This window comes from Pleurodeles waltl, chromosome 2_1 (assembly GCF_031143425.1).
Source record: "Pleurodeles waltl isolate 20211129_DDA chromosome 2_1, aPleWal1.hap1.20221129, whole genome shotgun sequence".
Lineage (NCBI taxonomy): Eukaryota > Metazoa > Chordata > Amphibia > Caudata > Salamandridae > Pleurodeles > Pleurodeles waltl.
The window spans coordinates 193,764,428-193,777,597 of record NC_090438.1 but is presented as its reverse complement, the minus strand read 5'-3'; the positions used below and the strand labels follow the sequence as shown (position 1 = coordinate 193,777,597).

The window sequence follows — 13,170 nt, the reverse complement described above, 5'->3', positions numbered from 1 at the left end:
ATTTATTCAATATGCTAAACCTAAATATAAAACAAAAAGAAATTATAATATTTTAAGTAAGGGCCTTAGTAAGACCTTTGTGGAGGGAATACTGCGACACAAATGTGACGGATATCCTGTCCATCGTATTATGATCTCCATAGGGTATAATGAGATCATAATACCGTGGATGGGATAGCCATCACGTTTGTGATAGAGTACTCCCAACCACCAAGATCTAAATCAGGCCCTAAGTCTGATGTATATCATGTTTAAATTATGTAAGAATTGGTTGTATGGGTTACAGATTAACAAATAATTAATTGCAAATTAGTGATGGTAACACTGTATCACTGAAGGTCACACTATGGGGCAAAAGGGAAATGAAATGGACCTTTGGAACCAGCTCCACCTTAGTAATTGGATTTCATCATTCCTCAATTGCCCAGATCTTATCCATGTATTTTTATGGAGTTATGGCAACTCCAACAATAGTTTGGGCTCCAGAAGCCATGAGAAATGGAGTACGTTAAAATGGCAAAGGCAAACCAGGGATATCTTCTAGAGCTTCACCCTCCATGTGCTGCATGAGTTGCTTTAGCGCCACTGAATGTGTCAATGACTCCTCCTAATTTATCTTTGGGCGAGAAAAAGGTCTCATAATGTTTGCTGGAAGTACATGTCCTCTAAGAAGATGAAGCTTCCATTATAGCAGACAACAGTAAGAGTGAGTGAGCCTGACCAGAATGCTCAAAATTCTTCCTGGAAGGAGATATAAGCCTCAGGAGCCGCATCGGCTGATCTAAAAGGCACAATGGAAAGTTATGTTTGCAGCAAGCACTGATGGACATAAGAAAGGTAAAGATAGATGCTGGACTGAGATCTGCACTACTTTAGTTAGTTGCGGCCCAGTGTAGTTCTTAACAAATGCAAAAAAAAAAAACATCTGCATGGCAAGTTTTTCTTGCATTGCATTAACATTTCTCACAATGAATCATCCAAGCCTCCTTAACACAAAAAATTGCTGATTTCGACAAAGTCAACTCTCCTGCAAATTTAAGACAGCCAAATTTTGCACAGATAGACATCTAGGATTATTCTGCTTTTTCATTGCACATAGGATCACAGGTAGTAAAGGCAAGCTTTCATGGCCAATATATTGCCTATAAGATGCTATCATCATTTTCTTTAGATTTTGAAACATAATTAGAAATAATCATGTACTCACCCTGAGAACTTCTCTGCAGATATATGCAATCCAGTCTTCTTTAAAGCTATTTCCTTTCGTCTTCTTAACCAAATCTGTTACTGAGCCAGCTCCACAATATTCCATGACCAACTGTAAAATAAACCAGTGATTAATTGTTACTGCTAGTCTTCATTCAATATAAAACATATTTCATTTTAGTTCCAAGCCTGTTATTGTGACTTTCTTAATGTATGTACACTAACACCTAAACCTCTTACCAAAATAACATATGTGTAAATATCACCATAGAAGTATGTAGTGTTTTTGTAATTCAAAAAAACGATCAAACACCCTTTACCATATCACCTATTGCCTCCATTTCAGTAGATCAGGGCCAAGGGGATCATATATGTGTCTCGGTAATTATAAGACCATTAGCCAAAAATGGACCTTTATTATCCAACTCACTAATTCATGAATGACAAACCAGCCAGGTCCACAAAATCTGCTAAAGAATTGAGAAGTAATTGTAGAAAAATTTAGAAAATTAGAAAAACACAAAAAAACATGTTCGGAATTTGACTTACTGAAATTAAAATTAACATCATTACAACCACCACCCAGGAATGTGCTGTAAATGACTTATTTGACTATGACGCCTCCTAACTGCTGTTGAATCATTAGAGAAGCATGTTTTGTCAACGAGACATGGGTATTCATGTTTACCAACGCTTATCTCAGAGACTAGTAGTCTTTCCTTCTAGCCACAGGATTCTGGGTTTACAGTCTTTCGTACTACTCACAAGCTTCTAGGCTGGCTCTTGGTAACAGTAATAATTAGTATCACAATTCCTAGACTCTACAAAATGCTGTGGTTTATGAGTCAGCAAATGGATTTTTCTTCCTTAACTAGCCGCAGCGTGGATACATGTACTGGAGGTAGAGTGGCCATATGGTATGATATTGCCATTAATTCAGAGGACCTTTTCATAGGTATTCATTTCTTGGTTAATGTTTGAAATTGACGCTTTAATTGAAGGGGTGAGTACCCACCTCAAATAATCGCAATCCTTGTTAAGAAGAACCCCTCAAGTCACTCAATAAATCTGTGCGTGATCCTCTGGTAACTTGGCACCAAGCAGCCAGGCTTAACTTAGTAGCAATGTGTAAAGTATTGTTGTAGTACTCAAACAGTAACAAAGTGAAGTACAGCACAATAGAAACCCCACACCAATTTAGTAAAATAGAGAAAACGGGAGATATGAGTTTTTTTAAAGTTTGAATTAAAAATAGTGGCACAAAACACAAAGCTCTAACCACTGTCATTGGGCATGCTAGATTGCATCAAAGTCCAAAGTTAAGGCTGACCGTGGTGGATTGCCAGTCGGATACAGGGACCAGGTTCATCCTGATGGAAAGTTTACCTTCGAACTTAGAAGCTGTCATCAAGAATAAGCAGTCGATTATAAGTCATCAGTGTCTTATAAGTATTAGAAAGGAAGGTTTAGGAGTAACAGAAGGTTTGTTTTGCTAGATCTAAATGGCAGTTTAAAACTGCACTCTCAGGCTGCAGTGGCAGGTCTGGAGACATGTGTTACACATTGTGGGTGGCACAATGAGTGCTAGAGGCCACTAGTAGCATTTACAGGCCCATCGTAAAGTGGTACCATATTCTAGGGACTTGCAAGTACAATGTGACATTCAAGGGTATGACAATTCTAACATGCTTAGAGGGGAGAGCACAAACACTTTACTACTGATTAGCAGGAGTAAAAAGTGCAGAGTGCTATGACCAGCAAAAAAGGGTTCAGAAATAGAAGGCAAAAGTCTAGGGGAATACCACCGAAAAGGTGGTAATATTGAACAATTATGGGCCAGTAGATTTATTAACCAAACACTCCCTTGGTGGTGCTAAAATCTACTCATGCCGGTGCACCTTGTAACTTATGAAATGACCCAACAGTGCATGGTACTACGGAATGAGAGACATCTGCTTGAAATGAATGGATGTTTTGGTTTTATTATATGTAACTATGTAATGTTTTGTGACTATTTTGATGCACACATCTGCCTATATGCATACCCCATTATATTATCTTACAGAAACAACAGCTTTTTGTGGGACATTCGGTTTGGGATGTTCCGTGTGGCATGCCTCAGGGCCAGATTTCTGTAGGGAACATGCTCTGGGCAGAGGCAGGTCTCAAAAAAATAAAACAGTCAGTCACATAAGAGTTGATCTGCATTTTGTGCTCTTGCAAGACTCTTTGGGAGTTGACAGGGCAGTGTTCTACCAGAATGTGTTGTTTTGAAGATCATCCTACAAAAATTATTGCAGCTAAAAATATCGACTGACACAACATTGTGAAGGTGAATATACACAGGTAGGTTTAACTTTACTATTTACAGCTCCACATATATGTATCCTTAACCACAGAGCTGTAGTGAAGATTCGATGAACGTCAGTGCATCACAATAACTAGTCTTACCACTTGAGTGACTACTAAATTGAACTATTACTGCATCTATTTCGAAACATTCAAAGTTTATTACTAAATTGTTCGGTAGAAGGTCGTTTTTCACTAGTCCTAGTCCTTGACCTGAAACAGCAAAAGAGATTATTCTGTCGAACATGGGTTTGTAGACTCATGTGCTGAAAAAGAATTGCAACGTATCATCGAACAAGGTATAGCAAATAGAAAAACACATAAGAACTATAACTGATGGTGGGATAATACTTTTTATTCAGACCAGCTTGCAAGTAAGTTGTTTTAAAGGCCTTTTATATTATTCAAATACATTTGAAAGTCACTTTCCCTGTGTTTTATTAACAGAAGTAGAATTAAATACTTAGTGACATGGAATTACTGAGGACTTTGACTCTGCCACCTCAGGAATGAAGGACTTTTGTCTCCACTAGTTAAATATGCCTGTCATTTTTTGGGGGGTACATCTGATGAAGCGTGGTGCAGGAACAATTTTCAGGTTGGGGGCAGTGCCAATAATGTTATATCACTGAAGCTGTCGCGTAGGTTCTCATTAGGGTAACAAAGCTACAGGATTTGGGTGGTAGGATAGCCTACGTGGTGGTTACTGAGTACAATTCCACACCTGGTGACACCTGTCAGCCTAATCCGGGGTTTTGGGCTAACTAGCAGCGCCCCATCTCTGACTGGAATGATTGTGGCAACCGAGCTCATGGTAAGATAGACTCCCCATCGTGGAGGGACTCGTGGTACATGAGATCATATCCCATTCTCTCAGTTACTAAGATCTCACTCAGGCAAAGACAACAGAGGTAGAATGTATTTCAATAAGCATTTATTAAAAGATCTGCATCTTAGAAAAAAGCAGGTGAATAAAGAAATAACGAAGATAATGAAAGACATTAGGAGCAGGCATGTGACTAAAAATGTAAAACACAAGAACAGTCCAACCATGCTGGCTAAACAGGGAAGTGGATCTATAGCCCCTCACCTACGCTAAGTATGAGCACAGCATACTAAGTCTAATATGCCCTTCGGGTTTCCCCTGGGAGAACATCATCCCCCATACCTGTAAAAGAGGCCGGAGGTCTTAAAAGACACCATCCCAAACTGGATCAGGTTTCGGTCATCTAAGCAGGTAGCTGTAGTGAAACTTGCTGCAATCAGCGTACAGTCGTGGACATCTGGCTGGAATCTCCCTCTAACGTGTTTGGGACTAAGGGGTGTTGTATAATAAAACAAATGACATTCTAAGAAATGGTCCCCATGTATGAGTGTGTGTTTTTCTGTGAATGTTGGAGACACAGCATACCACGTTTGTTGACAACCCTATCTGACTGTAGCCTTGGGGAAAGCACAAAGTGAACTATGTCTTACTAAGAACGCAATGCTTTCCTAGGCGAAAGAACAACAAAATAGAGAGAAATAAAACTGCACCGCAAATGAAGCAATTGCTAGAAAAACTGAGCAATGATGAATAAAATGTAGACGTGAAATTACACAGCTGCAGGCCTAGTTAGCTAAAACAACATGCTCAGAACATGGCTAAAATAACTACACAACAAAGTGATAAGGATTCTGAAAAATCCAAGCCTTTCAAAAAGAACAGTACAGCAAATGAGACATGGCCATTCAGCGAGAGAGTGGTAAAAGTGCACTATGTAGCCAGTGGTGCATTTTGGAGCACATATGTTACTAAAACATGGTGTGGTAGCATGCTGTCATAAACAGGCAACATTGTTTCGTTGAAATGGAAACAAAATTCACACTGGCATGCACTTTTACTGATAAAACTATATAGTGTATGAACGGTAATGTGTGGAAATCAGGATCCTGCAAATACTTATAATTTGCACATCACAAAGTAAAGTGTCTTCACTTGTTTTTGCTCCTATTAAAATCTTTGCTTCCATCACACTTCAGAATTACACAAATATGTTTCATTTGTGCTTTGCTAACAGCTAATATACTTTTATATCTGTGCAGCTCATTTACAGGTATTTACACTTTGTTGTGTGTTACAAAATAACTGACACCCTCCAGCATTTTCTTTCACATTCCCTGTACCCCAGCAAGATTGTCAGGTAGTACAAAATCATCTAACTTTGCAGTCAGAGTAACAAAAGCCTTTCTCCATGTTAAAAAAATACCCAGCCTGAGATTTGACCTCTGTCTTTGAACACAGCAAATGTGACCAGATAAGAACAAAATGTAAAGGCTTCTCGATTTTTCATTCATCTTTGGAACTTCGGCATAGGTATTTTGGGAGTGCTACAGCACTCCCTGTTCCAGTGCCTATGCAGATGAACGTACTGGAGCCTGTTCCATGCCTAATTCCTTTGTATACATTGGGAGTCTGTTACGAATGGTCGGCTGACCTATTCACAATAAGCATGGGGTTTCAACTTTAGAAACCTATGCACGTGACAGTACTGACATGATCAACTTGATAGAAGGCAGTACATTCAACCCACACAAAGAATTATTGGTGACTCTTGTTATAACTTCACTATCCACACAAATACCTCAGCAAGAGAGTATTTTGGTTATTGAACAGATCCTAAACATACGTCCCAGGTCAGCTACAGTCCCAACTGAGTTCATCATTGATCTTCTCACTAACCTCCAATTATTTCAAATACCACTTTTATCAGTAGTGTGGTGGGACACCAACAGGACCCGTTTTTGCTCCCAATATAAGGAGTATCTATGTTAATGCCTTTGAACAGCAAATTATACTTAATGATGACAATGCTTTCAGATCTTCTATTAGATATTGGAAAAGATATATCAATTATATTTTCCTTATCTGGAGTGGCTGTTACAAGACTAGAAGAACTGATTTTATGTCGCGCCGCACCGCGCGGTGCGAGCCGAGCGTTCGGCACAAGCCGGGCGTTCGGCTCGGGACGCGCTTCGCGTCCATAAGGCGCGGCGCACCCCGAGCCTTTCCTGCACCCTACGAGGCCCCAGATCTTACATGGGGCCTCGCTCTGCACTTCCTCTCTGCATTTGATGGGGTCTCCTGACCCCTCTTACCTGTCCTTGCTCTTCTTCTTTCTTCTTTCTTTTTTCTTGGATCTGTTATTGCACTTTCCTTTATGTCTTTTTCCCCTTCCCAGTTTACCTTTCTCTTCCCAGCATTCCTCATTCCCTATTCTCTATGGTTTCTACTCCATTCTATTCTATCTACCTTTCCCTACCTAAGATGGCGTCCTTTTTCTTCCTTTGGGGCACTTCCTGTTTTTTGGTATATAAGGGTGGGGTTTTCTTCCTTTCCTTGCGCTGCAACACTCTCTGTTCAGATGGTGTCCTCGCTCCTGATTTCCTAGCCTTTTGGTTCTGGAATTCGCCAATTCTGTGTTATTCGACTTCAGTTCTTTTTGATTCCTGTTCTTCTGTTCTTGTTTTCAGGAATCTTCCTGTTGGAGGTTTTTTCCCCTTTGGTAGGGGTTTTTTCCCTCTGGCGCTATTTTCTGAAGGTCACGGTCTGTTCTTGGCGTTGTCATTGCCTACAGCACCGTGGCTACCAGAAAGAGTCGCCCCTTTTTGGGCCAAAGCCGAACGCTCAAGATCCACGCCACTAGATCTGCAGATTCCAGGTGCAAGCAGCACGTGAGTCGTGATATTTTATATCTCAACCAATCTCAGACTAATCTCCAATTTACTGGCCACTGGGATAACAAATAAACCCTATTTTGGGACTTACCTATTAGAAACAAGGAAGGTTGATTGATCATATGTTTATACAGGCAAGTTACTGATAGAAACGCATTGCTATCATATGATAACGTTTATCCACAGGCATTAATAGACGGCCTTCCATATGGACAATTTCTTATATTACATGACAATTGTACCTGCAAGTTTGATTATTTTGAAAAAGGAGGTATACTCCAAAAAAGATTATTAGTTAAGGGCTACCCTAGAAGAACTGTATGAACTGCTCTCACAAGAGCGTAATATATTGTAATTGAGAAGAGTTACTACACACAATACACAGGAAGAGTGGTCTGATGCTGTTATGTGTTACAACTGTCTGCCCTCACACTGACAAGATTAAGGCCTTAATAAAGAAATATTGACACATTGTACAAAGCATAGACAACACATTGGATTTACCATTGTTTGTGTGCAAAAGAGGCAAAAACATTAGGGACTCCTTAGTGCACTCTGCACAAGGCACCCAGCCCCTCTATAATACAGTACAAGACATGGGGTTTGCCTTCCATTGAAGGACATAATAAAGGTGGAAGATGTGAGATTTGTCAATTCACCAATTGACAACAATTGGTAACACTGAGACCTTTGTACATGGCAATTACAATATGGAACTTAGAAACTTCTTGAACTGTGAGACCACTAATGTTATGTACTGCATATGGTGTCTATGCTCTTTAATCTATACACAACAAAAGAAAACAAGCATTGGCCAACATAAAAGCAGAATCTGATGCGCTGTGACTTTGTCACATTTGGGATGCCATATAATTGAAGCCACCACTCATCTGACAACATCCATTAGAAAGTGCTCGATGTAGCACAGGCGCTACAGCAAGGAGGAAACATCACTCTCGTTGTACAAAAACTGGAATGTAGATGGATAATGCGCTGTGATTCCATCAATAATGGTTTGGACATTAATGAGGAATGGCGCAGACTTGTGTCTTTACTTCCAGATTGAACATCACAACTGGAATACTTTTTTCAAATTTGTTTGGATCTGCCTACTTATTTTAGGATTTAACAGCATTTTACACCTTTGTTATAGATATTGTATTTAACAGTGTACCTTTTGTAAATACAAGTATCTTTTGTAAATATTGTATTAAGCAGTATATGTATTGTATACTGCTTAATGCGTGCTGCCCATGCTTGACTACAATACTGGCCCTTGATTAATCACCATAGCCTTTATCTGTGGTTAATAGCATTCTTAACACACAGACTCCAATTTGTACTCTGTTCATTTTTCTTTTTTATTTCACTCCTTACTTTTCGTTCAGTTTTAGACCCAGTGACCTTCGTGGTCCATCTTTTATTTTATCTTTCTGTCAGAGACACTACGATCTCCTTTCTGATAGGGTTTCCAAGTGAGGGCTGGAGCACTTCTGCACTCCAAGTGTCGCTTTCATCTTTCATGGCGCACGTCTTTTTAACAAACTACTTGTTTTTGAGTTCATATGCCGCAGGCAGCCGTGCCCCAGTTTGGAACTTTAGAATTACTATATGAGGTCCTTTTACAATTTTGCCATCCTTTCAACCTTTTTCAAGGGGTAAGTATAAATGTACTCGCCTTCTTGACCATCTAGATAAGTCCTGACTAAGGGCCTGATTTAGATCTCGGCGGATGGAATACTCTGTCACAAACGTGACATTTATCCTGTCCGCCATATTGCGATCTCAATAGGATATTATGGGATTGTAATACAGCAGACTGGACATCTCTCACATTTGTGATGGAGTATTACCCTCTGCCAAGATTAAAATCAGGCCCTCAGTATTGATTTATTCATATGATTTTCTTCACCTCATACTCCTGAGAAAGTAGCATAGTCCTTGTCACCCTGGGATCTCATATTAGCGGCCTTCTGATAATTCACTTTGGGTTTTCATTGTTACTTTTATAAACAAGTGGCAAAACATTTCTTTTGGTGAAATTCACACAAAATCACAGCTGTTTTTCACATTCTAGGCACAAGGTATTATCATTTACACCACTATGTTATTGGTTTTTGAGACCACCATATATTTTTGCTGATGAGAGCTGGCTAACCTTCTAGGTTGAAACGTAGATAACGGACAGCCCTGACAGGGGTAATAAACTACTTCAAAGACTCAGGCCCTCATTCCGACCCTGGCGGTCATGGACCGCCAGGGCCGGGGTTGGAGGATGCACCGCCAACAGGCTGGCGGAGCATCAAGGGCAATTCTGACCGCCGCGGTAAAGCCGCGGTCAGAAAAGGGAAACCGGCGGTTTCCCGCCGGTTTTCCCCTGCCCCTGTGAATCCTCCACAGCGGCGCCGCCATGGGGATTCCGACCCCCTTCCCGCCAGCCTGGTTCTGGCGGTTTTCACCACCAGAACCAGGCTGGCGGGAACGGGTGTCGTGGGGCCCATGCCCATGCCAATGGCATGGGCACTGCAGGGGCCCCCTAACAGGGCCCCACATTGATTTTCAGTGTCTGCTTAGCAGACACTGAAAATCACGACGGGTGCAACTGCACCCGTCGCACACCAGCAACTCGTTGCTGGTGCTTTCCCGCTGGGCGGGCAGGCGGCCTTTTGGCGGTCGCCCGCCCGCCCAGCGGGAAAGTCAGAATGACCGCCACGGTCTTTTGACCGCGGTACGGTCTTCTGGCGGTTCCCGCCAGGCGGGCGGCTTCTGCCGCCGGCAGGGGTCAGAATGACCCCCTCAATGTTGTTTGTTAAAAGAAACTCACATGTAATTTAATTTTTTTTCCTTATGCAATGATTTATAGTGTGATTCTTTGTTCACTGGAGTCACATGCACATATTGCCATTGAAAACGACATGATATTAAATGATTTCCATATTTCATGTATATGAATGATTATGATAAACACTCACAAAAACGTATATGGTGGTCTAGAATTTGATTACTGGATAATGGCATTAGATGTTGCGCTTTAACTGAGCATGTTCATCCTCTATTGATGTTTGAATGATACCTGAGTGACATTGTTTAGTTGAAGCATAGTCATGATGTACTGCGGATTCAAGTAATAGTAAACCATGAAAAACACAACGCTAATGTAGGAAAATCCCAAACAAACACTCACTCTGTTTGTAGAACGACCTAAAAAGTGGTTTATGCCTATTTAGCTCGGAAGCTGGAAATCATTTAAAGGAGATTCACTTGGGTTTCAGAAAATACTAACGGTAAGAAAAATCTTATTTATCATGAATGTACCTGGTAGTGTCTTGTGTCTCACCCTCTCATTCTTTCTGTAAGCATGAGTAGTGCCACTGGGCTCAATCACAACATAGGTACTGATTCTATGTGGTACATGCATTATCGATCAAAGACAATTAGCATCCAAACAAAACAATTGGAATAATATCCAAATTTAATTAAGAGCTTGGCAGGGCCGCAGTCCCTCTCCAGTTGTGCACAGAGACGATTTGTGTAAAGAAATGCATGAAGTGTATGTACTTTAGAAAATACATCCAGTTAGGACACAGAACTGGCACAGCGCAAGATGCCAACATACAAAGGCAGCCATATTTGGCGCAAAACAACTTAAAAGCAGATGCCAATTTTAGATCTTAGTCAACAGAAGCAAAAGGCAAAGAACGAACAGTGAGATTTTACACTAAAAAGGAGATAACACACATTGTGAAGATTTACAGAAGTATTTATAAATACAGGAAGAAGTATTACAGAAGTAGTATTTAAGTAGTATTTAATGTACTATTAATGTCTTTGTGATTTAGCTCTGAAATGTCCAACTCCCTTTCAGTAAAACTTGAAAGAAAATACAGTCCTTTCTATTCATACAAATTGTATATGAATATTCCCTAACTAATCCATTTTTGGGTCCATTTCAGAAGTTTTAAGGCCAATTCACAAAGGCATGGAAGAGTACATAAAAGAGTATTACAAGAGTACTTCTATATGTAAACCAGGATGCCTCACTGAATAGACTCCAAGTCACTGATGGCCATATCTTCCTTCTGTAAGCCTTGTGAATGCTGTTAAAATGATTGCTCAATTAAACACCTAGGACAACAATGGTCTAACAACAAAGGTAGTATGACTTGGTGAGTGGAAGTGTAGCGCCAATGCTACACCTAGCTATTCATTGGCTTAGACACCATTGTGGTGGACACACAGTGACCTATGTACATCAGCAGGCTTCTCTTCCTCCACTTATGTGATTGGTGAGAGTACCTGTCAGTAGATGGACCCTAAAGTGCCCAAACTCTAATATGCATGGTTTGTTTTGTCACCCCTGAAAAGTATTAAAGCAAAGATGTATGAATCCGTGTGGGAGCTGGCAATGTAAACATGTTTCTAATGAAACTTCTGCCAGATTTACACATTCTTCTTTTCATGCTGTCCAACCGCTCAGATACGATTAAGGGCATGATTTAGATTTTGGCGGACGGGTTACTCCATCACAACAGTGACAGATATTCAATCCTCCGACATATAAATTCCATTATTTCTGATGAGATTTATATTTTAGTAGAAGGGATATCCGTCACCGTTGTAATGGAGTAACCCGTCCGCCAAAATTTAAATCAGGCCCTGAGTGTAGGTTAGTGCAGGGTCCAGATACATATGGTTGTGTTTGCTTTCTTTTGTGGAATAGGAATGCGCTTTACCCTGTCTCCTAGCAGTATGGACATTTCTGTTTGTGCAGTGTACGTCACACCCCAGCAAACAAGATTAGGGATTGGTCAAGCATTTAATAAAACAAGCGCAATGGGGACCTAAGTTGAAAATATACTTTGACAAATCCAGGGCGTAGATCTTGTGGCTATACTGCTACTGATAAGAATTATGGCTCTCTTATTTGATAGACTTGGAAAGTTTTTCCTATCTTTTTACAACTGTTTGTTACATATTACTGAGGAGAATGTGGGCAGTGTGTGCATGATGTCATTACAAATTCGTTTTACAGTATTGTTATAGTCTTGCTCGGATTCAATGCACAATCTTTTTTCATGTAAACATTTTTAAATTTTTTACAGATGATTGCAAGATGGCTTGAAAAGATAGAGCATAACAATTAATGCTTTGATGACAATTCGTACAGTTAGAAGAGAATTCACGTTTTGAATTAACAAGTTCATACTATCTTTGCTAGCAATCTGAAAACCTGAATGTAGAACTTGGTCAAAATAGAATAAAATACTCACCCAAAGCTGATCATCCTGGTCTTCTAAGCTTTTTTTAACAAAAGCTCCGTAATAGGTAGCAATGTTTCTATGGTGGGAATATTTCTTTAGCATATTTATTTCCAGCTTGATTTCTTCCTCTTCCTCCTACAAAAAACAAAGATTTCAAAAATTGACCTTGATTTCAAGTACATGGTCTCCCTGAAGGGCATGCTCATTGGTTCAGGGGGTCGTTGGTTGAAGATGCAAAGGCATTTACAAGGTTACAGAGACATTGTTTTTCAGGGTGAACCATTTATGTTTTTGTCTTTGTAGATTGTAGCTTTTTAGCATATTATTGCAGTTGCTATTCAGCATTTATTTAGCGCACAATATGGCATAAGCATGGCATTGCAGCACTTTTGGTATTCTGGCGATACATTTTCAAAACGTTTCAAACTTTCCACAGCAGACCACAGAATGACTAGGTGGAGATATGATGTCAGAATGTGTAACTTAATGTGCCTTTGTTTGGTGAGTGTGTTACACGTTGGCACTCATTACGGCTATGGCAGAGCTGTGCCCTCCGAGGGATACCATTATGCCTTACTACGACTGGTCTGAAATTTCTGAAGTCCAAAAATATCAGCTCTGATAACTCTGGAACAAG

At 40.2% G+C, this 13,170-nt stretch overlaps 1 protein-coding gene across 4 annotated transcripts in view; it reads right to left on the bottom strand.

Annotated features, from left to right (window-relative positions):
- NRK (Nik related kinase) overlaps positions 1 to 13,170 on the bottom strand; it is a 720,008-nt gene that overhangs the window by 412,286 nt on the left and 294,552 nt on the right. For all 4 annotated transcript variants that reach the window (XM_069212387.1, XM_069212389.1, XM_069212388.1 and 1 more), the window contains exons 4-5: positions 12,543 to 12,668; positions 1,208 to 1,318 (exon numbers count right to left, since the gene is read on the bottom strand). In XM_069212387.1, coding sequence (XP_069068488.1) covers positions 1,208 to 1,318; positions 12,543 to 12,668 — 237 coding nt within the window. The remainder of the gene's footprint in view (positions 1 to 1,207; positions 1,319 to 12,542; positions 12,669 to 13,170) is intronic.